Here is a 27,753-nt window from a genome sequence, read left to right as displayed (position 1 = left end):
GGGTATGTGGTTGCTAACTAATTTGGTTTTGATGTTGGGTGCCTTTCTGTAAATCACTTTGGGTTGCAGTGGTAATATAGGGGCTAATGTTTCGTCCTTTAAGAGTAAATTCCAGTGTTTCTTCAGTATTTGTTTAATCTTGGTGGCACTAGTGTTGAACTGTGTTATGAATGGGACATTCTCTGTATGGGTTTCTGGACTTCTCTCGTATTGGAGCAGTGGTGCTCGGTCTTCCATACCTATTCGTTCAAATGTGTTTTGGAGTGCTGTACTGTCGTAGTTCTTATACATAAACTGCTGTTTCATAGTGTTTAACTGTTTGTAATAGTCGCTGATTTGGGTGCAATTCCTTCGGATCCGTTTAAATTGTCCTGTGGGTATATTTTGTAGCCAGATGGGGTGATGGACACTGCTGGATAGTATGAAACTGTTTACGTTGACTGGCTTATGGTATGTCTTGGTGTGAATCTGTCGTTGGTCGATAAAGATCTGCAAGTCAAGAAAGTTAACGTCCGTCCTGCTGTAGTTGGTAGTGAATTGGAGATGTCTGTCATTGTTGTTAATATAGCTCAGGAAGTCCACAAGGGTGTGTTGTGGTCCTTTCCAGATACAAATGACATCGTCAATGTACCTGGCCCATAGCACCAGATTTTCCCCCCAGTCATGCCCTGACCAGATCCGCTCATCCTCCCACCTGCTCATGAAAAGGTTGGCATAACTGGGGACAAATCTGGTGCCCATGGCAGTGCCCATCCTCTGTCTGTAGAAGTCATTGTCAAACCAGAAGTAATTGTGAGTTAAAATGAAGTCTATGCCGTCTAGGATGAATTGGGTCTGTTGGGGGTCCAGTGTCGAGTCTTTGTCTAGGTAATGTTTGATGCTGTTTAATCCTTGTTGGTGGTCAATGATTGTGTATAATGATGTCACGTCACTATTAAGTAGCCAGTGGTCATCACCCCACCTGATCCCTTCGAGAATGTTCAATATGTGTGTGGTGTCTTATATGTAAGATTGTTGCTGTTTTATGTAGGGTTGTAGAAAATGGTCTATGTATTGCGAGAGATTTGCTTTCATTGATTTTATGCCAGATATTATTGGTCTTCCTGGGGGGTGATCAGTGTTTTTGTGTATTTTGGGGAGGTAGTAAAAGACCAGGATCACAACCCTACGTAAAACAGCCACATACCCCACAACACAGCCAGACAGAAGACCCTAGATAACCAACCCCTCAATAAAGGCTTCTATTACTGTGGCATGTGCAGCAACTGCCGCAACCTAGGGATGAGGAGCACCAGACCCACCACGTCCTTCTCTTCCACACACACAGGGAATTCCTACAAGATCCAGGAACACATATCCTGCAACACCAGCCACGTCATCTACATGCTGGAATGTCCGTGCAAACTGCAATACATCGGGCGTACGATCAGACCATTAAAAACCAGGATAGCGGAACACATGAGAGGGATCAAAAACCGGACTGACACACACAATGTTCCCATACACTTCCAGGACAAACACGACAGCTGCACCTTGGGCATGACATTCACGGGCATAAAAACAATTAGCAAGAATTTGCGAGGAGGAGACATTACCAAGAGACTCAACAAAGAGGAACTAAAATGGATCTTTACCCTGCAAACATCCACACCCCACGGGCTCAATATTGATAATGAGATCAGATCAGTAATTTCCAAGTAACATGAGACTCATTTACCATCACATCATAACATCACAACATCTGTTTTTAAGGTACATCTATCACACACATGACCGTTTCCTTTTTTATTGACCACACCATCAGCACTCCTGGATCCAAGGAGACATGTTACAGTCCAGCAGATTTTACGACACTTTTTATACCAACACCAGATGCCCACCAGGTAGTCATCATCTACACACTCCTTATACACTCTACCTAGGCTAATACACACCCCATGTATATAGTACCTTGCACAGGTTTCAGCCCACTGTACATAATCTATCCATCACTGTCCCAGTATGTAGTATTTCCTCCTAAACATCAAGAGCCCACACCTAGTCCAACTCCCTCTCACTTAGCATTATACCATCTAGGTCAGTTACTTATGCAGCCTCTGTCATCTATGCCTAACATATTTCTACGTTGGTACAAGCTGCGCGACCATATTCATAATTCACAAGCACTCAACAGATTTGATATACACCGCAGGAACACCCATGTCACTCACCTATGGACCCACATACCCGTAGGATTCGCATCAGCAGACACCTCGTTCATTCCATTACAGATGTCACCATGGCAGCATGTCAACAATCTACGATTCTAACACACCCATTTCTTTCGACATAGATGTCTAGTTATGACACCCATCCCTTGCCCTTCGCCGCCACACATTACGACATCACACACCCCCACTGTGTACACCCTACCCTTTCCGCTTGCACCGATCAGTTAACATATAGCATTAGCCTCCAGTCTCATTACCACGTGATCGGCTATGCCTACTGACCCTGTTACCATAGTTACGCGTAAACCAGGGGTCACGCGGGTTATTACTTACACCAGACCGGGCGCGACCCTATGCGCCACGCCCCCAGCCACGCAGCATCACCGATGACACGCACAGCCCCTGCCGCACACACCCCCCAGTCAGCATATTCCCGACCCCACGTGACCGCAGATACAAGCAGCATCTAACCAACCCAGCCAGCATCACCGTCACGCCCACCACGGCATCCTATTGGCCCGCACCTACACATGATCGGATTCACAGCCAATGACGTGGCATGCCCATCGCGACACGTCATTGGTCCATTGGACCCACGTGACCGGACCCATACCCGGAAGTCACCTATAAATAGTAAGATGCTCCTACACTCAGTAACTCCTTGAAAAAGGCTACAAGCCGAAACGCTTTGGAGACCCTACCACAAGCTATACTTAATACTCCCACCAAGCTGTTACACTGCACCTGTCCCCTCCAGGGACACAACGCCGATCCCACGGGACCGTGGGATCATCTGAAGCACGCGGACCTCCGCATCACCCCATCACCATCCTGTGACCATCACCAATCACCCTTTGTGGCTGCCCGTTCACCTGAACATCCCACGGGATCGCGGAGGCCAGGAACACCACCGAGCTCGGCTTCAGGACTACCACCACCACTGCTACCCACCGTGGACCCCTCCCCACCTACCGGTAGGTAATTCCACCTTGCAGAAGAGCGGGACGCCGCCATTCCACTGAACATCCAGGCCCCTAGCCTTTCCCACACCCCGGTTGCCATAAGTCTGTCGACCAAAGGTCCAGCAGGGGGACGTGCAGGAGTGAGGGCCGCACGAAAAAGGAGCCCCCTAAAAGGGTCTACCCACCCCCCCAACCGCGGGACCACCAAGACTATTTACTACATATCACTGGTCACCCACCCACAGAACCACCTTTGGGAGCACTGTGTCTACCCAATAAAATAGGTTTGGATCCACATATACTTGTCAGTCTTCATTCCGTCCATCCACCCACACATCAACACATCCCTTCCATTCCCCTTCCCCCTCCCACCCCCAGACCACCACATCACACACCCTACACCCCCCACCACATCCCTTTACACTACACAGGAGCGCATGTATACCTATCCTCCTTCAGTGTATATGCCTAGCAAGATTTGGTACTCTTGCATACATTGCAGCACCTACCTAACCCTTCCTAATTCCCTCACTTACAAATCCAACCCCACCATCCTAATTGGGAGCGCGACCCACCCCTTTCCAGTCTAATACAGCTGTATGTCCCTGACGACGGGAAGGAATCCCGAAACGTAGGATTAAAGGACTTTTATCATTATATACTTCAGTCTCGCTGAGTGCCTCCGTTTGTGGATTTGTATATTATATATATATATATATATATATATATATATATATACACACACACACACAGTATGAAAAAAAAAAAATATATATATATATATACATATACACACACACACACACACAATATGAAAATATACACACACACAATATGAAAAAAAAAATATATATATACAGCATATACACACACACACACACACATAATATAAAAAAAATATATATATACACACACAGACAGTATGAAAATATATATACACACACAATATGAAAATATATTATATATATATATATATAATATATATACATACACACACATAATATGAAAATATATATATGTATATATATATATATATATATATATATATACATACACACACAATATGAAAAAAATATATAAATTATATATATATATATATATATATCAGTGCCTCAGCCTGCAGTGCATTATTCACAACTTGTTACCACTTAGCAGGCAGGCTGGCAGCCAGCAGGACCGATCACCGATGCCTCACCTCAGGAGTCAGGATCAGTGACACTGTAGGTCCGCCTTCATGGAGCTGTCTCAGACTGCAGCTTCTGCTCCTTCAGTGCGCGCTGTGCGGCGGTGGTGGCATGGCGGCATCTTTGTGATGATGACACGTGGTGCAGATCAGTCGCATCACTGCATATGCAGCGCACGGAGGGCTAGTGAAGCCTTCCACTGCGCCGCCATATGTCTCTAGTATATGCCGGCTGATCCACCTGATGACATGGTCAGGAGGGGGGAGCGGGTCGCATTTGTTGGGGCGGGACCTCGGATGGCCACTGGCATGCTGCAGGCTGCTGTAGCAAGTAAAATAGTTTTCCTGTCAACAGCAGGAGCTCAGCTGTTGGTGGGCCTATTTTGATTGGGGGCCTGGAGCTGTAGCTCCATCAGCCCCATTGTTAATCCGGCCCTGACTCCGGGGCCACGAAGGTTTTCCCAGTAGGTGGCTGCATTTGTATGGTGACAAACACCCTTGACTCCAGCATGGGTGTACTGCGTAGGATTTCAGAATTATTGTTGCAGGAGAGTGACCTTGACAAAGCATCTGCTTTATGATTAAGAGCTCCAGAATGGAAGGTCAGAGTGAAGTGGAAGTGAGCAAAGAAGATTGCACACCGGGCTAAACGAGGACTCACACGCTGGATATTTTTGAGGAAAAGAAGGTTCCTATGGTCGGTGAAAACAGTAAAGGGAAACTTAGCCCCTTCTAACAGGTATCCCCATTCCATTAGTGCCAACTTTACTGCCAAGAGTTCTTGTTCTCCTATAGCGTAGTTTTTTTCTGCAGGAGAAATTTTTTTGGAGAAGAATCCACAAGGGTGAACTCGATTGTCTTCATAGCGCTGGGATAGGATGGCCCCCACTGCCTCTGATGATGCGCCAACCTCCAACAAGAAGGGTCTATCCAGGTCAGGTTGTCTTAGAACTGGGGCTGTAATAAACGCTTGCTTCAACAGCTGGAAGGCTGTCTCTGCCTCAGGTGGCCATTTAGCAGGATTAGCGCCTTTACGCGTCAGGGCCGTGATGGGAGCCAACAAAGAGGAGAATCCCTTGATAAAGCGTCTGTAATAGTTGGCGAATCCAAGCAATCTCTGAATGGCTTTTAAGGTTTGAGGTCGGGACCAATCCAGGATTGCCTGAACCTTCTTGGGGTCCATCTCCAGACTGGAACCAGAGATGACATAGCCAAGGAATGGCACACTGGGTGCGTTATAGACACATTTCTCCAGGTTGCAGTAAAGATGATTTTTCCTTAGGCGAGATAACACTTCCTTCACATGTTTGTGATGTTCTTCTGGAGAGGACGAGAAAATCAATATATCGTCCAAGTAGACAACTACTGAGATATAAAGTAAGTCCCAAAAAATTTCATTTACAAAGCCTTGAAAGAGGACAGGGGCATTACATAAACCGAAGGGCATCACAAGGTATTCAAAATGACCGTCCCTGGTATTAAAAGCGGTTTTCCATTCATCGCCTGAATGGATACGAATGAGATTATATGCCCCACGCAAGTCTAGTTTAGAGAATATGATGGATCTTTGACTCTATCGAATAGTTCTGTGATTAGAGGAAGTGGGTACCGATTCTTGACCGTTATATCGTTAAGACCCCGGTAGTCTATACATGGTCTTAGGCCTCCATCTTTCTTAGCAACAAAAATGAACCCAGCACTGGCAGGAGAGGTGGAAGGATGGATGAACCCCTTCTCTAAATTCTCCTGAATGTATTTGGACATAGCTTTGGTCTCTGGCAAGGATAGAGGATAGGTGCGACCACGAGGCGGCATCTTGTCTGGCAATAAATCGATGGGGTAATCCCATTCTCTGTGAGGAGGTAAGATATTAGCCTGTTGTTCGGAAAAAACATCAGTAAACATGTGATACTCTTTGGGAATTGCCGGTGGTATTGATGAAACTGTTTTCCTTACAGGTAGTATCTTAGGAAGACAGGATTTCTGACAGTCAGCTCCCCATGAAAGGATTTCCATAGAGCACCAATCTATCCTGGGATTGTGCAGGCATAGCCAAGGTAGCCCTAAGATGATATCTTGAGAGGCTTCAGGAATCACTAAGAATTTCAGAGACTCAGAATGCAGTGCTCCAATATGGACCAGTACTGGCTGGGTTTCTTTGGTAACTACTCCATTAATCAGAGGCCGCCCATCTACGGCAGTCAAGGAAATCGAATGCTTGAGAGAAGAACAAGGAATCTGTAATTTGTCAATCAAACTGGAAGTCATGAAATTTCCCGGCGCCCCGGAATCCAACAAAGCAGCAACAAAGACCGGCTTTGACTTGAAATCTAAGGCTAAGTTTATTACGAAATCTTTACAGGTTGAGGACGGACTCATTACTTCTAACTTGATGTCCCCAAGGTCAGTTAGGATTGGGCATTTCCCGAGTTACGGTAACAGGGGGCCACCAGGTGTTCCGCATCTCCACAGTATAGGCAGAGGTTTTTTTTAATATTCTTCTCTGGCGTTCCTCTTTGGAGAGATGTGTGTGATTCACCTGCATAGGCTCTTCATCTGTAGAAGGAGGGGTTGGACAGGTAGTAGAGGGAGGAGTAGATGACCTTGGCCGATCAGTTCTGTGCTTTTCAGCCTGACGTTCTCTGAAGCGTAGGTCAATCTTATTGCAGAGGGAAATCATATCGTTTAGGTTAGCAGGAAGGTCACGGGTGACCAGATCATCTTTTAGTCGATCAGAAAGCCCATGCCAGAAAGCTGAGGTGAGGGCTTCCTCATTCCACTTGAGTTCTGATGCTAGAATCTGAAACTGCACGGCATATTGGCTAACAGGACAGAATCCTTGTCTTAGGGTCATGATACTGGATGATGCTGATAGAGCGCTCGCTCTGAATCAGGGCGTTTTTTTTTTGGAGCGGCCTCCTAGCTGCTCGCATAGCTGTGGGTTACCACCCACAGCTATTGCGAGCGGCCAGGATGATGGTCGCGATGGTCAAGACCATCACGACCATCGGGCGTGCGACAAGACCCTTGTGGTAGGGTCTCGTGGCCGCAAGCCCCAGATAGCTTCTGGCTCTAATAGAGCTGGAAGCTCTCCCACTGACATCACAGGTGATGTCAGTGGGGCTGCCCACAAATGGCAGACGTTCGCATGGGAACGCCTCCGTTTGTTAAGCCACCCCCACGCCACGCCTCCAAAATGGTGCAAGCTGTCGATCAAAATCGACAGCCGCCCCCATTTGGTGCGAGACCTGGAGCGACGGAGCGCCCGTTGCTAGACGGGTCTCGCGCATGCGCACGTCGGAGCCAGGAGCTGGTGTGCGGTGTGCGCATGCGCGGTGGCCTAACATCGACCCGCTCGCAAGCGCATAGCGCTTACGAGCGGGTCTGAATCAGGCCCACAGTGCATCCAGGTTCGTCGAAAATCCTCCTGAATGATGATACAAAGTCCGCATAGTTATCCAGCAGCGAATCAGAATGCTCCCAGAGTGGGGAAGCCCAATTGAAAGCTGGGCCGGACAACAGCGACACAATATATGCCACTTTAGTTCTTGCAGTAGGAAAGTTATCAGGCTGCAGGGTAAAGTGTATATCACACTGATTCAGAAAGCCACGACAGAGTTTAGGATTGCCGTCAAATTTGCTTGGCATAGGAAGATGTAAATGGGGAGATACCCTGTTCCCTGTATTACCAGGCACGGGAGTAGGTGTAGTTACTGTCACACCTGGGGTGGATAACGAGGTTTGCAGATTATCCTGTCGTTTAAACATCTCCTGTAGAAACTGAGCCATTTGGTGCTACATGTTTTTCCAGGTTTTCCAAACGACCTACGATGCACTGGAAAAAATCTGCTCCAGACTCCTGTCCAGTGGCAGAGTCCATTGGGCCAGTGCAAACTGTGAGGTTCTGGTTTTGTTGTGGACCCGGGGTCAGTGGCGTCCCTCCCCACGGTGACACCCGGTGCGGGGAGGGACGCCATGCGCGCGGCACCTGCCGAAATGGAAGCGTGGTCTTCGGGAGGGGTGTGTCGGGGGCGCGGCCTCGCATGTCTGGCCTTCGGGAGGGCGTGGCCTCGCGGCACGAACCCGGCCCGTGGCCGTGGTTAACAAAATGTATGATACATTAGGTATCAATGGGGTGGTGCCGGCGGGGGGTGCAGGAGGTGCGGGCATGGGCAGTGCCGGCTCCCTCACTGACAGGAGCCGAGTGCTGCACTTAATGCTATAGTGCAGCACCCGGCTCCTGTCACTGAGGGGGATCCTGCACCTTGGTGTCACACCTCGGCGGGTGACACCCGGGTGCGGGCCGCACCCGCCTTGTGACGCCACTGCCCGGGGTGGTGATAGGAGCAGACACAGAAGCAGATTTAAATTATAAAGTGGAACTTTTAATGAGTGGCTTAGTAGACATGGAAATGGCAAAAGAAAAAGTCCAGGTATAGCACTGAAGTGCACTTGGGAACTGTAGTGAAGTAAATGGGAGAATGTCCAGATAGTGACAGGCAGGAACAGTCCAGTATGCAGGTATGGTGAGCTGAAATGATATGAAGGCAGAGGCATGCTTGCCTACCCTCCCAAATTCTGCGGGAGCCTCCCGAATTAAGGTGGGAGCTCCCGCTATCCCGCACAGTAGATGTAATCCCCCGCTTTCCTCTCTGCACAGCAGAAAGCCCGGACTGCGCATGCGCGAGTCTGGATGTAATGGGGGCGGGGCCAGGGCTTTAATATGTGAAGACGCAGGGGCAGGGAGTCTGTTTACTACAGAGAGATGTCTCCCGGGTCCACCCCCTGCACAGAGCAGCTGACTTACCGGACAAAGTTCACACAGAATGCTGGGAGAGACTGATGCTCCCAGCATTCCCTGCCCAGCCGTCACCGAGGAGGAGCTGATTGCCTGCTGTCTGAGCCAGAGGAGGACACATTGTGGAAGGCTGTGCTGGGATCACGAGATTGATCCCAGCATCAGCCGACGTGCAGGGGCAGGCAGAAGGGATGTGTCCTCTGCGGGACACATCCGTTGCCGGCGCTGGGACAGTAATGTCCCTAGCTCGGTGCAGACACTGCGGGCACCTGGTGAAGGGACCGCCTGGTCCCTTTCACCAGTGCCGGCGGTACTGTGGCGCCGGGAGAAGCTTGGCTCCGGGCGCAAGCTCAGCGGAGCTTGGCGCCTGGCAGCCAAGAAGCGGCGGGTAGCCGGCGCTGGGAGAGAGTACTTGCTCCCAGCGCCGGTCAGGCATTGGGCGCGGCAGGCGTTTGGCTCTGGCCGCGAGCCAAACCTGGCTCGCGGGCCAGCAGCAAATCAGAGGCGGACGCGACGAGCCAATCGCGGATCGCCGTGTCATAGCCCCGCCCACTCGCGCCGTCTTGTACCCCACAATTGCACAAAGATGCTGAAGCGGTGCGAGCGAAGCCAATCACCGTGCCTGAAGCGTGGCGAGCGAAGCCAGTCACCGTGCCTGAAGCGCTGCGAGCGAAGCCAGTCACCGTGCCTGAAGCGCTGCGAGCGAAGCCAGTCACCGTTTCTGAAGCATGGCGAGCGAAGCCAGTCACCGTGCCTGAAGCATGGCGAGCGAAGCCAGTCACAGTGCCTGAAGCGTGGCAAGCGAAGCCAGTCACTGTGCCTGAAGCGTGGCGAGCGAAGCAGGCCCGCGAGGGTATACTTTTGGACCCCTTGTTCTGAACCTTGCTCCTCCCCCTGTTGTCACAGGCCGCATGGTTGTGACGTCAGAGGTCCTGTACCCCACTTCATTGTAGACCTGACCATAAAGGTACCAACAAATGAATAACTAAAAGAAACCTAAAATGACATTTAACATTTTTATTTTTCCTCTGTGCAGAAACTAAAAAACACACTGAACTAACCTGTTAGAGAATTTACTCTCAAAGCGAAACTTTAGAATTACGCAAATGTTCTGCTCTCTTGAGCGCAGCACACACTTTTGTGATTTCGCAGTTCAAGTTTCCTTTTCAGTTTTTACAAAGAGAGAAAAAAAAACGTGAAATTCCTTTTTAGGTTGCTCCTGGTTATTGGTACTGTATGTTGGAACCAGTGGAGGCTCCAGAGGTGGGGCTGCAGCACAGTCCAAAATTCAAATAGGGGAGCTACACCAACTGCCAGTGAGTCCCAGCCAGTGATGTTTGGCAGCGTTTGGTGTGACAGTTGGTGTGGCAGTTGGTGTGGCTCCCCTATTTGAATTATGGACTATGCTGCAGCCCCACCTCTGGAGCATAGTTGTCAACCTTTGCCTTCTCCTCCCCGAGAGAAGCCTTGGTAGGAGAAGTAGGTGGGCTGTGATGGGGGCGGGGCCTGAAGGGTCGTGTCATTAAACCCCACCCCCTTTCACGGCAATTTGCCATGATTGGCTTAAATTTAAATAGGGTGTGTGGCTAAATGACGCGATTCACTGAGAATCGCGTCATTAAGCCCGCCCCCTATACAGGGACCCGCGATCGCAGCGGAAATTCTCCTCATTCTGCCCACTTCACTAGGAAGTGTGCAGAATGCGGGAGAAGTGCCTACCCTTCCGGGGTTGCGGGGGGGGGGTTACCCGAAAAATCGGGAGCCTCCCGCGAAAACTGGGAGGGTAGGCATGTACGCTCTGAAGCCCCCACTGGTTGGTACCTTTTCATCCTTATTCTTTTGTACAGCACAATATTCAAAGTAGGCGCCTGTATTAGACAGAGCTACAGACCGTTCTGAATAGGGAAATCATGGTGGTCTTTAGGCCTGATTCAGCTGCGGACCCACTAGCTATCGCAGCTGCTAACTTGGTAGCAGCTGCGATAGCTGTAATATGGTAATGACAGCTGGAGGCATCCTGCCTCTTACATGCATTACTGACGTTGGTGACACGCCTCTGTTTTGGGAAATGGAGCCCGTTGCCGCCCTCTCCTTGCCCCGAAACGGCAGCAGGCTGTCAGTTACTAACAGTCTGCTGCGGAACTGCGAGCAATAGCGCAGACCCATCTGGTATCTGCGTGAATGACCGAGCTGCGTCGGTATCAGGCCCATTGTTCTATAAAACAGATTATTTTACAGGATTACAGACATGCTCAGAGACATTTAGATCGTCATCCCCCCTTAATTTTTAAAGCACAATTTGGGGACAATCGTGTAATCTGAACGCAGGGAAAAGGTGTTATAACCTGTAATAACCATAAAATTGTCAGTTCGGAGTTTGCAGTCACTGTACCTGTGCACCCTGATTATGCGTTTTGCTGGCTACTAATGTTTGTTACTGGCTATTAAAGGGGCTTGTGCATAGCGTTACCAGATCATAGGGGATCGGTATGAATGACCGCCGGACTTATGCCCGGTGGTTCAAATCCCAACGCTGGAAAACCGGCAGGAATGAAAATTCCGAACGGTAAGTAGAGTAACTATCCCTAACCCTCTCTCCCCCAACCCTAACCCTCCCTTAGGGGTGCCTAACCCTGACCTTCCCCTAGTGTCTAACCCTAACCCCCCCGTTAGTGCCTAAACCTAACCCCCCTCGTCCACGCAGCCTAAACCTAACCCTCCCAGGGGGTGCCTAACCCTAACCTCCCCCCGGGGGGTGCCTAACCCTCCCTTCCCCTAGCCTAACCCTCCCGGGATGGGGGTGCCTACCCTTAAATCCCCCGGGAGTCCTAAAACCTACCCCCCCCCCTTCATGGCTGTCCTTTGTCCGTTATGCTGGGCGCATGGCTCCCGGCATAGGGATAATGATAGGCGTCGGTATTTTGACACCTACCATTAGTCCCCTGTCGGGATTACACAGTCGGGAAACCGGCGGTCGGCATTTCAACCGGGGGGCCCTTACTGACTGCATACCGATCATAGGGGGCCCTTACTGACTTTGTGGTTTGTGGAGTGTAATATATTGGTACAGTAATATGTTCTTACTTATGGCTTCTTTCTTCATGTCCTCATAGCCAATCTCCTTTTCCCTGCAAGTGCCGCAGATGCAGCCGAACAGGCCGTTGAACAGCTGGACGGCGCACAGGATGACTTCAAAGGAGCTCGCGGCCAGCAGGATGGAGAAGAGGATTATGTTGAACTCCGCCACACCCTTGGGCTCAACGCAGATGTCCCACGACTCTCTGTGGTATATGTAGCTCTCATTGCTGCGGGATAGAAGGGATGACAATCTGTTAAGGGATTAAGGGCCTGATTCAGAGCCGGATGCTATTTGCGGACGGTCATTCTGAAAAAGGGGCCGGATATTTAAATTGAGCGCTCGCTCTTTGTGGTCTGTGGACGCCTCTATGTCTGAGCGAGCGTCCGAAAAATGCGCTCACTATTTCGTAAAGACGCCCCTTTGCCGTTCGCATCATACGTCATCTCCGCTATTTATTAGATTAATCGGGAACGTCGAAAGGCATCTGAACTGCTCACAGTGCTTGCGGTAGGATTTACTTCCCGCTATCACTGCGAGCAGTTCAGGCTAAAAGACAACCAAGTGACATGGTCGATGACGCTGCTGTGTCAATTATGCACTCCCATTAAACGCCGTTTGGCACGCCTGCATTCAGATCTCCACTCCCCCGTTTTCAAGCTCCTTCCCCTGTTACCACCCACAAACGCCTCATTCTGTCACTCAAATTAGCAGCCCCTCGCTGTTTTACGAGCGCACGATTTCCAACCGCAATGACTGGTTTGCGCACGCATTACGACCCATACCCATGCGCAGTTGTGCGAACATCATTCAGAGCGAACGAGCGGCCGCTTACGAGCGGCTCTGAATCAGGCCCTAAGGCTCTGCAGAGGAGGCTTTAAATACACAGTGCTCTGCGTTTTGTATTTAAGTCTTCCTTAATGCATATGAGTTATGTGGAGAGGGGAATAGGAGAGCCCAGTCTAGTATCTTCTCAAACTCACTGGATAGACGCGATATGCAATATTCAGCACACACACATACAGTATATAGCTGCTTATTATTGCACCATAAGGGAGTAAAGCAATATATAGCATACTGTCTCATTATCGGCTAGGGAACGTCTGATATATATAGATGGGACACGGGACCTGATTCAAAGCCGCTCGCAAAAAGCAAGTGCTCGCTCTGAATCAGGACGGGCGCTTGTTTTTTAAGTTGCGACCTCCTGGACGCTCGCATAGCTGTGGGTGACCACCCACAGCTTATGCAAGCGGCCAGGTGATGGTCGCGATGGTCAAGACCATCGCGACCATCGGGCTTGCGACAAGACCCTTACGGTAGGGTCTCGTGGCCGCAAGCCCCAGTGGACTTCCTGCTTTAATAGAGCAGGAAGTCCACCTACTGACATCACGAGTGATGTCAGTAGGGCCGCCCACAAACAGCACGCGTTCCTCCGTTTGCCCAGCTACCCCCTTCCCCGCCTTCCAAACGGGGCAAGCTGTCGATCAACATCGACAGCTGCCCCTTTTGGATGCGAGCGCCAGAGCGAGTGCTTTTTGCGCTTGCTCCGGGGCTCACGCAGGCGCAGTGCGCACGCCGTATGTGCGCACTTCCTAACAATCAACCTGATTACGAGCGCATAGCGCTTGCGAGCGTGTCTGAATCAGGCCCACGGTTCTCTATAATGATATAAAAAAAGGAACAGATTACACTTTCATCTATAGAAAGACAGACGATACAGAAGGACCTTATCTGTAGGTCTGCAGAACGCAGAAGTTATGCAAAATAATTATTATTTGGTCTCTAGAATAATAAAGGAAAGAATGATCTACGGGTCATCAGTTTTAGGGGCCTATTTATCAAAAGAAATTTGTGGGATTTCCGCCCCTCCGCACCAGAAAACACTCATTTTCGGGTGATATCCGCAAATTTTAATGTATCCCCAGGATGTATCAAGGAGGGACCGCAGCAGATTATAGAGGTATCTGCTGCAGGCCTCCATTTTTCATCAGACAAACAGCCCCCATACGTAGAGGAAAATGATTTGCACGTCTAGAAGGAACATAAAGAGGACCCTATGAGCGGGGTCTGGGTCTCACTTGTATTCCGGCATTGGTCTTTGAAACGGACGACCCCAAACAAGGGAGACGTTTCCAGCAGTGGTGTCATTGGTGTAATCCCTGGCGTAATAGGCACAGACAGGTCCTCGGTGTATTCCCGTGACGCACATGACAAGGCAGAAGAGTGATCCGGTAAGTCCGATAGCAGCGCAGAGGATGGAGAAGAATATCTGGGGGTGGAAGGACACACAGCTTATCATAAATAATACAACTGATACACAGGTATATTGTGATATAGTGCGTCTGGGAACCCATGCGCAGGCTGAAAACATCGGCCACTTGTGTGCAGTATAGACACTGGGCCTGATTCAGAGCCGGACGCTCTGACCAGAGCGCTCGCTCTGAATCAGGGCCCTCCTACCTAATATTGGAGCGGCCTCCTGGCCGCTCGCATAGCTGTAGGTGACCACCCACAGCATATGCGAGCGGCCAAAAAGATGGTCGCGATGGTCAAGACCATCGCGACTTGAGACGAGACCCTGCAGTAGGGTCTCGCTGCCGCAAGCCCAGGAGTGCTTGGTTCTATCAGAGCCAAAAACACTCCCACTGACATCACTAGTGATGTCAGTGGGGCCGGACCCAGACGGTAGGCGTTCCCATGGGAACGCCTCCTTCTGGGCAGCAACGCCAGCGGCACGCCCACCAAAGGGGGCGTGCTGTCACTCACCATCGACAGCACGCCCCCTTTGGTGCGAGACCCATAACGACGGCATGGCCGTCGCTATGCGGGTCTCGCGCATGCGCACGACGGAGCTCCCTCCGTCGTGCGCATGCGCACTAGGGCACCATCGACCCGCTTGCGAGCGCTCGCGAGCAGGTCTGAATCAGGCCCACTCTGAGGCAGGGCCTGTGTGTACTCATCAGCTGCAGGTGGAGCAAACCTCAGTGATCAGATCAGGTGTCATTGTAAGTTCCTTATATGCAGTCACATTCCAGCCTATCGCTTCCAGCATACCAGAGTATGAGCCCCAGACACAGCATTTTCTACTTATTATGTTGTAGTTTAGTAAACTATGGCCCTGATTCAGCAAGGATCGCAGTTGGTAATACGCACGCAACTGGCAGATTGTTGCAATCTGCGCATGCATCGCACTGCGCGTGCGCGAACTTGCCACTACCATCACAGAGGCTACGCAGACCCATCGCAGAGTGATTGACAGGAAGTGCCTTTGTGGGTGGTGATGGGGGGAGAGTGTGGGGGGGGAACGCAGGCGCGCCAGTGCGTTTGAACGCTGATTCAGTGGCGTGCATAAATTATCCACTGTGTGGTCATATGCAGCCTTAGGTCTAATAGCGTGTGTGGCTGTTAGCAATTACTGAGTGAGGTCTGCCCTTGTGCAAGTGTGCGTGAGGCTGCGATAGTGCTCGATTGTACCGATGGTTTAGCTATTCTGCTAAGTATTACGGATGTGTGTATGGTAAAAGTGGGCGTCCTTATGAAGTGCTGAGTTTGCTTTGCGACCGCAGTGGTTTGGCTTGCTATCGCAATATTGCGATCCATATTGAATCAGGGCCTATATCTGGATACAGTACTGTCTGATAGCTGCGTGGTGCTACTTGTTAGTACCAGAACAACACTTATTTTCAAGCTTAATAAATAGCACCCAGTTGGAAAAAAAGAGACTATGAGTTATAGATTTAGAACTTTTCTAATTGGAAAGACAGCTACAGATAAGTATACAGCTGTCTGTGTACTAACCACTCCGGTCATCACCACAGTAATAAGGGGGACCCTTATAGCACTCCAGGAATATACTTGCACAACAGAGCGTTTCCTGAGCTATTATTAACATGCTTGCTTCTATTTTCTTCACTGAATGACTAATATATTGTGGTCCTATTTTCAATTAATAAGAAATACTGCATATTATTTAAAATAGTTCTTTAAATCCCAGCATGTCCTTCCGGCCTCTGGCACTAGATGGCAGTGTCAAACTTGCCCACATATTTGTCTGCTGCTAATCACACAGGTGTAAATACAGGGGAAAAAGTGCGGAGGGTTATCCTGTACTTAGTGCAACCAGCACCAGGCTCTGAGCCGGTCTTGGTTCTGGAAATACAGGGAAAAAAATGGTTAGGGTTCCCCTGTAATTTCCATAACCAGCACCGGGTTCCCCGCCAGAACATTACCCCTGACCCCTAATCAGCCGAGACTGGGGATCCCTGGGGAGTTGGGGAACACCCAATAAAGGGTTCCCCCTCTCCAGAGCACCCCAGGCCTAGGCTGATAGCCCAGAGCTATCCCCGGCACCTGAGGGCGGTGGGTGTCTGGTTGATAGTGTAAAATGTGTGTAAAAATAGAAGTGTAAACATTGTCTTTACCAGTAGAACTGCAGGTCCCAGCAAGCCTTCCCCGCATGCTGGTACTTAGAGAACCACAAGTACCAGCATGCGGGGCATGTTTAGTGGCACTCATCCCAGAGTATGAACCCCAGACACAGCATTTTTCCTTATTATGTTATTGTTTAGTAAACTATGGGCCTTATTCAGCAAGGATCGCAGTTGCTAGTACGCAGGCCATCGGCCGATTGTTGCGCTTAGCGCATGCATCGCAGTACGCGTGCAGGACCTAGCCACTGCAGTCAAAGAGGCTACGCAGACCCAACGCAGAGTGATTGACATTTGTGGGTGGTGATGGGGGGGTGATCGGGGAAATGCAGGTTTGCCAGTGCGTTTGAGCGCCGATTCAGTGGCATGCATAAATTATCCACTGTGTGGCCATACGCAGCCTTAGGCCTCATAGCGTGCGCTGCAGTTAGCAATTTCTGAGTGAGGTCTGCCAAACTTGCCAACTCTCCCTCATTGCTGCTATTTCAGGGAGTCTCCCTAACAATCTCCCTGTCTCCCTGAAGAGTCTAGTAATCTCCCTGATTACACCTTACCCCCACTATGAAGATGTTATATTAAAAAAGAACAAAGATATATACATTCAAATGGGATCATTAGTATAATTTCCCTGCATTGGGTATAAGGCACAATGATCCCTATGGCTACATGCATTTTCTGAAAAGTATCAGTGTGTTCTCATCACCAAGTAGATCTTACTAACTGCTTTGGGGCTCGTTTACATTTGGATGTAAGTCAGGTTTATGACACACCTCTCAGATGTAGCAGGACACGCCCACTTTACCGCCGCGCTCATAGTTGCTTTCACAATCGCCCTGAAATGCTTTTTCAAAAATAGGCAAGTATGGGCAGAGGTGATATAGTCCAGCTGAAGTGAATGGCAGACTGAAGTGAGTTGCAAGCTGAAATGAATGATGTCCAGATGAAATGCAAGTGGAGGCAGGGTGACTGACACAGGTACTCAGGCAATGGGAGAGACAATAGGAGGAAGCAGGGGTACCCAGCAGGGTTTAGGAGCAGGTTTAGGTATAGCAGGCTTAGGCAGAAATCAAACAGGCAGGCAGACTAGCTCAGTAACTCTCTCTCAGCTTGCGCTGAGAAAAACGTTGCACTCAGGGGCAAACGCAGGATTTGTAAGGGCGGGTTTCTGCATATGTATGTATGTATGTGTATACAATTATATATATATATATATATATATATATATATACAGGGCCGGATTAAGGCTTGTGGGGGGCCCGGGGCAACTAAGTTGTGGGGGTCCTATCAATAAAATTACCATGGCCCAATGCAGCAACTACTAAGCCTCTTACCTTGTCTCCGGACTCTCCACTGACCGGCAAGCTGGTAGCGTACTACATCATGTCCGTGACACTGCTGGGAACCAACTCCTGGCAGTATAGCGGACATAATCTAGTACGCTGCCGGGGCAAATGCAGAATTTTGAGTGGGGCATTAGAGAGAGAGAGAGAGAGAGAGAGAGAGAGAGAGAGAGAGAGAGAAAAGAAGAAAGAGAGAGAGAGAGAGAGGTGAAAAAGGGAGAGGGTGGGAGTGAGACAGAGAGGGAGAGAAAAATAGAGGGAGAGAAAGAGAAACAGAGAGAGTGAGGGGACGGAGGGAGAGAGGCAGGGATGGAGGGAGCGGTGAGAAATGGAGAGAGAGAAAGAGAGGGAAGGGGAGAGAGATAAAGCATAAAGTTACTTAGTAGACAGGAGGAGTGTAGATAAGGTTCAGGTAATGGAAGTAAATATCAGTGTCCCACGTTGCAGAGATGTTATGGCAGAATATAATTATAGAACTGTGCACCGTCAGGTGTGCTCAGTGCCCATCACTAGCTCACAGTCCCCCAGAACATAACATTTCCTCTGCATTGGGCTTTATGCATATCATTTCCTCTGGGGTATGATGCTAAGATTCTGTGAATCCGAAAACCATTGTGTCATTGACTAGCGCTGACTGGTCCCCCCCCCCTCCTTTTTTCCTCCTCTCTACTTCTCATTTCTTTCTTTTATCTTTTCTCACTTCTACCAGTTGTTTTCCTCTTCTCTACTTTCCTATACTACTATTTTAATTTTAAGAAGGGAAAACATGCCCAGTTAATTACCTTTGTCATGTTGAAGTTTTTATTATAAAGCTTTGTATTGATTTTTCTGTAACTACTATATGCAGGGGCATCTTAAGAGAGGAGGAAGCCCGTGTGCACTCCCCCTGCGGAGCCCCCTCCCCTCTCCCCGGTGGCTGGCAGCCAACTGACTCAGCTGGCCAGCCACCAGAGCATTAGTAGACTCCGGGCACTAGAGGGTGCCCGGAGTCTACTGCCGCAGAACGCCGGAAAAATGGCCGCTGTGGCCATTTTCCTGTGTTCTGTGCATGCACAGTAGACTCCGGGCACCCTCTAGTGCCCGAAGTCTACTGCGCATGCGCAGAACACCGGAAAATGGCCACGGCGGCCATTTTTCTGGTGTTCTGAGCAGCGGTGACACCCAATGTGGGACCATGGATAGGTAAGTTTAAAAAAATATGGGAGCAGTGTGTGCGGTGCGGGGCCTCCCTGGACCTGGGGGCCCGTGTGCCCCGCACACACTGCACCCATTATAGATATGCCACTGACTATATGACATTTTCTGTAAATTTCAATAAAAAAAAAAAAAGAAAATGATAGTGTCCATCTTAGAGAGAGAAAGGGAGGGAGATAGAGAGATAGAAGTCATGAAGGACATATAGAGAAAGAGAGAGAGAGGGAGGGAAGGGAGAAAGGGACAGAGAGGTAGAGGGAGGGAGAGAGATGGAGCTAGGGACAGAGAGCGCGCACTGATACACACACACTACCTGTTGACAGGGCCGGCAACAGAAAATTTGGGGCCTGGTACACTGATATCTCTGGGGCCCCCCCAACCCTTGGGAATCTGGCGGTCAGAGTCCTTATGCTGGTACCCTGACAAGGTTAGGATACCGTAACCCTCTCCCTTCTCCCTACCAATAACCCTCCGTCCCCGATGCCTAAACCCAATCTCCCCCCTTAGTGTCTAAACCTAACCTTCCCCTAGCTAGTGCCTAACCCTAACCCTCCCCTTAACCTCATTACTTACATTCGGAAACCCAGCTGCCATGATGCCGGCACCGGTATTCTGACAAGTGTCGGGATTCCGGTGCCGGCATTCTGAATGCCGGATTCCCCGCGGTCGGGATTATGACTACTTCCCTCCTATTCACACACACATACATTAATCTATCTATCTATCTATCTATCTATCTATCTATCTATCTATCTATCTATCTATCTATCTATCTATCTATCTATCTATACACCATTCCAACTAACGACAGCACTCAGGGATTTTTTTTTAAAAAGAGACGACACAGCCATCATTTGGTCGACGTTTCAATGCAACCGCCAATTAATGGCTGTGTCGTCTCTTTTTTAAAAATCTCTGAGTGCCAGCCGTTAGTTGGAATGGTATGTGCGGTGTATGCTTACACTAATTGCGGAGGGCAACGGGGTCCTTTCAGTGCTTTTCTGAGTGCCGGATAGTTTTTCTTTATATATATATATATATATATATATATATATACACACATACATACATATATATATATATATATATACCCACACATACACATAATTTACATTGCTGTCTTATAAAAAAAAATACATAAAAAATAAGAGATAACAATAAGTAGTTACTTACCTGGCCTGAGAGACCCTTTCTACACGCCTTTATCAGCTGGACCACCTAAAGAGGAAGACTTGGAGTCGGGTGTGTCATGAGATGGGAGGTCGGGTGTGCCGCGAGAGTGGGGAGGGGGTTCGAGGGTGCCGTGAGAAGGGGGGTCGGGTGTCGGGTGTGCCGCAAGAGGGGGGGGTCGAGAGTGCCGCGAGAGGGGGGCGGTCGAGGGTGATGCGAGAGGGTGGCGCGAAGGGGGGGTCGGGTGTGCCACGAGAGGGGGGGGGGTCGGGGGTACCGCGAGAGGGGGGGGTCCGGGGTGCCACAGGTGGGGGATGACAGACTGTTAGACACTGCGGGGCGGAGTTGAACAACAGGCAGATGGTGAGGAACAGGAAGCAAGTTAGCTGGATCAGTGCAGGGTATGTGTGGATGCGGGCCCAGGAGGGAGGAACTCCGGCCCCTGCGTGTCACTCACAGTGACTTTGGGGAAGGAAGGGTGACGGTGGGAGGAGCTTCTGCTGGACTGCTGCTGCAGCTACTTGTCTACAACAGCACAGCACACACAGTCGTTTAAAATGTACGAGGTGACCATGTTGCTGATCCATTTTTTTTCTTTCCCTGCATCCTTGGGGGCCCCCTGACCCGTGGGGCCCGGTACTGGTGTCCCCTTAGTCCCCCCCTGTCGCCGGGCCTGCCTGTTGAATACTGCTGCAGCATGATTCGGCTTCTGAAGGGGGCGGGCAATTCACGACATTATGCTCCGCCGCCTGATACACCCGCAAATCGCGTCTTCATGTCAGTGAGGGGGCGGGGCTTTATCGTCAGCGACGGACCGGCCCATCAGTGACTGCTCACAGTGTGCTGTCTGTCACTGCTGTCAGAGAAGGTCCAGAGAAGGTATAAGTGGTATAAGTGGCAGGTAATGTTTGTGGCAATGTGGGGTCCCCTAATCTGTGGGGGCCCCTGGACGACCGCCCCGTCCGCCCCTCCTATAATCCGGCCCTGTATATATATATATATATATATATATATATATATATATGGCACAAAGAAAAGGGAGCGCACCATCGTGAAATAAATCACAAAGAGTTTATTGCATTCTAAATAAGAACACTCACATTTTGTCTAAAATGAGCAAGCATATCACAGAGAGTCCAGGTGAATACCGCACGGCGGATATCCTCTAATCCGTCTGACCGCTAATGGTAGATGCGGGTAACCGGCTCTTTCTCCTTCGCGCTGGCGGGACCAAAACCAAGCGTCACTCCAGTGCCCAAACTAGTTTAGTCACAATTGGACTTCGTCAGGCGTGTCCAGAAAGTTTTTATATCTTCCCCTTCTGTGTCACGTCTGTCTGTCTGCCCCTCCCCTTAGAATGTAAGCTCTCACGAGCAGGGACCTCTTCCCTCATGTGCTTCTCTTTACATTTTCTTCTACTCTCTACTCCCCATTAGGGCACCTAACACGGGACTGCCAACTCCCGGCAGCTTACTGTGAGTACTTTAATCACTATTTCAGCAATGTATATAAGTTGTGTCCTTGTCCAGCACTGTTATGTACTGTAAGTTACTTGTTTCTTGTTCACCTATTAGATCTATGTACTATGTAAGGCGCTGCGGAACACTTGTGGCGCCATATAAATAAAGGATAATAATAATAATAATAATAATAATCACCGGCTTAATTAACCATTTAACCATTTCTATTTCCTTATTAACCTCTGCTTGTTGCATATCTCAATCATAAACATATCAGACTAACATCACGTATAACACACAGATAAATAATATATCATTCTCACCAATATTTTTCACATTTCATACAATCAGTTAACTCAAGAAAAATAAATAAATCAATACAGTATTACAAATATAAAACACATACAAAGTATCATTTTATAAAATTCACTATTTAAATTTAAAAACAATGTTGCCATTTCTTTTAGAAGAAGAGAGAACTTGATACATCAAAGCTAGAATAAGCTAAAAAACAAGAATGAATAAGGTTACAGCTGCCTATGTCATTTCAATGTAAATCTTTTTAACAACATTACACATGGCAGCCTCTACTCCACCAAATCTTATTCTCTATTATGGTCATATTCTAGTATGATATCCTGCTTCCCAGCATTTTGATAGGAATAAGAACAGGCAACTATAATTCAAGGAAGCATAGAAATTTTTTATTTTATTTTTTAATTATAACAAAATGTAAAATTAATATATAAAATGCATAACACATCTAATACAGTACCTGACCATCTAGTACTGCCGTCAGTTAAGGTTCAAGACGGAATCCACGGATTCAACAACGGCCTAACCAAATCTGACAGTACTTATCAGGCCACTTAGTCTGTCAAAAAAGGAACCAGGTCATAACTCTTGTTTAAACCGAAAGGAATCATAGTATTCAACTTGTGAATCCAGAATGTCTCCCGTCTCGCTAATTTCCTAAGAATATCCCCCCCTCTTTCATCAGGAATGACATGTTCAATTGCTTTATAAGACAGGTTGTTTACTGAAGAATTTTGACATTCAGCAAAATGTCTGGGAGCACTATGATTTTTAACTCGATTTAAAATATTTCTCATGTGCTCTAACACATGTAATTTTATTAGACGTTTCGTTTTACCCACATATTTTTTCTTACAACCTTTACATTCTAGTAAATAGACAACATGTGTTGTCTGACAATTCATTAGACTCTGAATAGCAAATGTATTAGTCTCATTAGAATCACTAAACAATCTCCTTTCTTTACTACAGAATTGACAGACCTTACAGTGATTACAGGGAAAAAAACCTTTAACGCGTTCTTTCTCACTTGTTGCAGTAACTTTATATATATACTGTACATACCACCCACATGCCTCTCACACATGGATAGTTACATTTTTACAATGTATTGTGTAAGTATAGTTGTATTCCCAATTTGAACTGCCCCCTTCTCCCCTCCTATACACAGACACTCAGAGCAGATTACACAGACACTTACACTGCACATTACACACACTGTACATTACAGACACTTACACTGCAGATTACACACACTGCACATTACAGACACTTACACTGCACATTACACACACTGCACAGTACAGACACTTACATTGCACATTACACACACTTAGCATTACAGACACTTACACTGCAGATTACACACACTGCACATTACAGACACTTACACTGCACATTGCACACACTTACACTGCACATTACACACACTGCACAGTACAGACACTTACACTGCACATTACACACACTGCACATTACAGACACACTGCAGATTACACACACTGCACATTACAGACACTTACACTGCAGATTACACACACTGCACATTACAGACACTTACACTGCACATTACACACACTGCACAGTACAGACACTTACACTGCACATTACACACACTGCACATTACAGACACTTACACTGCAGATTACACACACTGCACATTACACACACTGCACATTTCAGACACTTACACTGCACATTACACACACTGCACATTACAGACACTTACACTGCACATTACACACACTGCACAGTACAGACACTTACACTGCACATTACACACACTGCACATTACAGACACTTACACTGCAGAATACACACACTGCACATTACAGACACTTACACTGCACATTACACACACTGCACATTACAGACACTTATACTGCAGATTACACACACTGCACATTACACTTACACTGCAGATTACACACACTGCACATTACAGACACTTACACTGCACATTACACACACTGCACAGTACAGACACTTACACTGCACATTACACACACTGCACATTACAGACATTTACACTGCAGATTACACACACTGCACATTACACACACTGCACATTACAGACACTTACACTGCAGATTACACACACTGCACATTACAGACACTTACACTGCAGATTACACACACTGCACATTACACACACTGCACATTACAGACACTTACACTGCAGATTACACACACTGCACATTACAGACACTTACACTGCACATTACACACACTGCACATTACACACACTGCACATTACAGACACTTACACTGCAGATTACAGACACTTACACTGCACATTACACACACTGCACAGTACAGACACTTACACTGTACATTACACACACTGCACATTACAGACACTTACACTGCACATTACAGACACTTACACTGCAGATTACACACACTGCACATTACACACACTGCACATTACAGACACTTACACTGCACATTACACACACTGCACATTACAGACACTTACACTGCAGATTACACACACTGCAGATTACACACACTGCTCAGTACAGACACTTACACTGCACATTACACACACTGCACATTACAGACACTTACACTGCACATTACACACACTGCACATTACACACACTGCACAGTACAGACACTTACACTGCACATTACACACACTGCACATTACACTTACACTGCACATTACACACACTGCACATTACACACACTTACACTGCACATTACACACACTGCACATTACAGACACTTATACTGCAGATTACACACACTGCACATTACACACACTGCACATTACAGACACTTACACTGCACATTACACACACTGCACATTACACACATTGCACATTACAGACACTTAGACTGCACATTACAGACACTGCACATTACACACCATGCACATTACAGACACTTACACTGCACATTACAGACACTTACACTGCACATTACACACACAGACACTTACACTGCACATTACACACAGACACTTATACTGCACATTACACACACACACTGCACATTACACACACAGACACTTACACTGCACATTACACACAGACACACTGCACATTACACACACACACACACTTACACTGCACATTACACACACACAAACACTGCACATTTCACACTGCAAATTACAGATACACACTGCCCATTACACACATACACACACTGCACATTACACAGACACTTACACTGCACATTACACACACAGTCACACTGCAGATTACACACAGACACACTGCACATTAAACACGCTGCACATTACACACACTGCACATTACACAGACACTTACACACACACTTACACTGCACATTACACACAGACACTCAGAGCACATTACACACAGACACCTTGCACTGCACATTACACACACTCGGACTACAGACCATCTCCCCCCACACCCATGGTATAAAAAGAGCAGGCAGGTACCTGTGACGATGTTTGTGGCCGTCCTAATTACATGCTGATCAGCAAGTCCGGACTTGAGCAGGTGAGGAGGAGAGCAGTGACTGACATCACTGGCACATGGGAGCTGTCACGGAGGAGCTGTAGCCGCAGCAGCTCCCCAGTACTGTAGTGCTTAGCCATCTCCAAAGCTACGCGGAAGCTACCCAGTCGGAGCTCACAGATCGGCCTGATGAGACAGAGACAAAGCTCTCTGTCTCACTATAAACAGACAAATAATACTTATGCTCTGCGGGGATGGATTGGCCTGGCAGGGGGGGGTTCTAGGTACTCAGAAACCCCCCCTGCGTGCGCTACTGGCACTGAGAGGAAGGTCGGCCCTTCCTTAAATACCAAGTGCTGCCCTGTGAGAGGCCAGAGAGAGCATGTGACCCACCAGGATAGGGCAACTAAGTCACATGACCGGAGGCAAGATGGCAGCGCCCATGCCAGAGCGGAATGGAAGCACCGCCAGGCCTAACCAGCAAAAAGTGACAATATGCCCAAACAGGACTACGCACAGCCAATGCTCCCTGCCAGGCACCAGCACCAGAAGCCCCCCGCCACAGCATCCTCACAGGTATCACCCGCCGACCACCATGCCGAGAAACGCTGGTCGTGACACACAGAATGTGGTATCCTCCTTTTGTCCTCTAAAATATGTATCTTTGGTTTGGGTCTCTTGGACAGGGCTAATCATTTAACAGTCCAATATGTGATTAATGCAATGACTCTGGCAAAGGTTTGTATTGCCCGCACTTGGATGGCATCTAGGATCCCTACTTTTGCTGAGTGGTGTGGGTTGTTGAATGAAGCGGTGGGGCATGAACGATTTTTATATACTAAGCGTAACTGTATGATGAGCGTATTTGGGGCCCATGGATTTCTTTTTCCCATTATGTTACTGGAGGGGGGGAGATTTCAGACGCTGTTGGGTTGGCGACCGGCGAGACGGCATAATAATGTCTTGATATTCTGAGTTTTTGCTTATGATTTTTCTGCTAATTTGAACGGCTGAGATTTATTTTGTGCAGATATTTTTGTTCTGTATTATTTATATATCGGATTTGACTGTGTATTTGTATTAATGAGATTATATCTTAATAGCTGTTTATTATTATGATTTTTTTTTCTCTTTCAGGTCTCTTAGGGGTGGGGGGATTTTGTTTCTTGTATTGTGTTTTGTTATGAAAAAAAAAAAGTTTTATAAGTAAACTCAATTTAAAAAAAAAAAGAGTATTTAATAACTGTCGAAGCCGGATAATTGGCTGAGACAGGATCGGTGTAAAATTAGATTGGGGCGACGCCATTTTGCAAATGGCAATGAGACGCCATTTTGCTACTGGCCGCCCAGCGCCATTTTAGTGAAACTCGCCATTATAAGTACATACGGCGATGCTATTATTTAGCGTTGTGCGATTCCCACACAATAGAAAGAAGTTAAAGGTCCTCACCATACAAATACAGTCATTAAAACATATAAAATGATTATCCCTGCAAAACTCGTACCATGGTGTACTCCACAAAATACATAGTCGCACAACGCTAACTAGCGTCTTTTCCCAATTCCCCAATACTTACACACTGCACACTTACATAAAAGGTTCCTTAGCATTAAAGTGTAATATCCAAGATTTATGCAGTAATTATTAATGTTGTGTAATAAAGGTTATTTGATATCTAAGGTTTAGTACATGGTAAGCAGACCGTGTTTGGTGTTCTACTGATCCACTGTGTCTCCACAGATTTCCGGTATCATCGGTGAGAAGATCGCAACATGCGTCTGCAAACTATGGACTATAGAGAGTTAAAACATTAAAATGTACTCTGTAATATTAGCAGCTTAGATTAGCATGCAGCGGGAAAAAGGACACAAAGGGTTGTTAGAGGCTGTTTGTGTCCATTCGAATTGACCTATGAACTATCCTGTAACAGAAGCACCTTTTAAGAAGAACCAATGGAATCATGTTAAACTTGTCTATTCTATTGCCTATTCCTGTAAGAGTATATATGTGCGCTCTCTGGACCTGATTCAGAGCCGGACGCTATTTGCGGACGCTCGTTCTAAAAAAGGGGCCGGATATTTAAATTGAGCGCTCACTCTTTGCGTTCTGTTGATGCCTCTATGTCTGAGCGAGCATCCGAAACATGCGCTCGCTATTTTGTAAAGACGCCCCTTGGC

At 47.8% G+C, this 27,753-nt stretch overlaps 1 protein-coding gene and 1 pseudogene across 1 annotated transcript; one reads left to right on the top strand and one right to left on the bottom strand.

The window, feature by feature from the left end:
• LOC148529130 (transmembrane protein 209-like) overlaps window positions 1-27,753 on the top strand; it is a 438,870-nt pseudogene that overhangs the window by 341,555 nt on the left and 69,562 nt on the right.
• Window positions 10,210-18,790, bottom strand: LOC148529133 (transmembrane 4 L6 family member 5-like). Its single transcript, XM_088468840.1, has 4 exons — window positions 18,782-18,790; window positions 14,311-14,501; window positions 12,238-12,458; window positions 10,210-10,214 (listed from the first exon to the last, which is right to left on the bottom strand). Exons 1-4 carry the CDS (start codon window positions 18,788-18,790, stop codon window positions 10,210-10,212), a joined length of 426 nt encoding a protein of 141 aa, XP_088324966.1.

This window comes from Taudactylus pleione, unplaced genomic scaffold (assembly GCF_031769625.1).
Source record: "Taudactylus pleione unplaced genomic scaffold, aTauple2 ptg000086l, whole genome shotgun sequence".
Lineage (NCBI taxonomy): Eukaryota > Metazoa > Chordata > Amphibia > Anura > Myobatrachidae > Taudactylus > Taudactylus pleione.
Note: the sequence above shows the minus strand (reverse complement) of the source record. Positions and strands in the feature narration are given on the sequence as shown.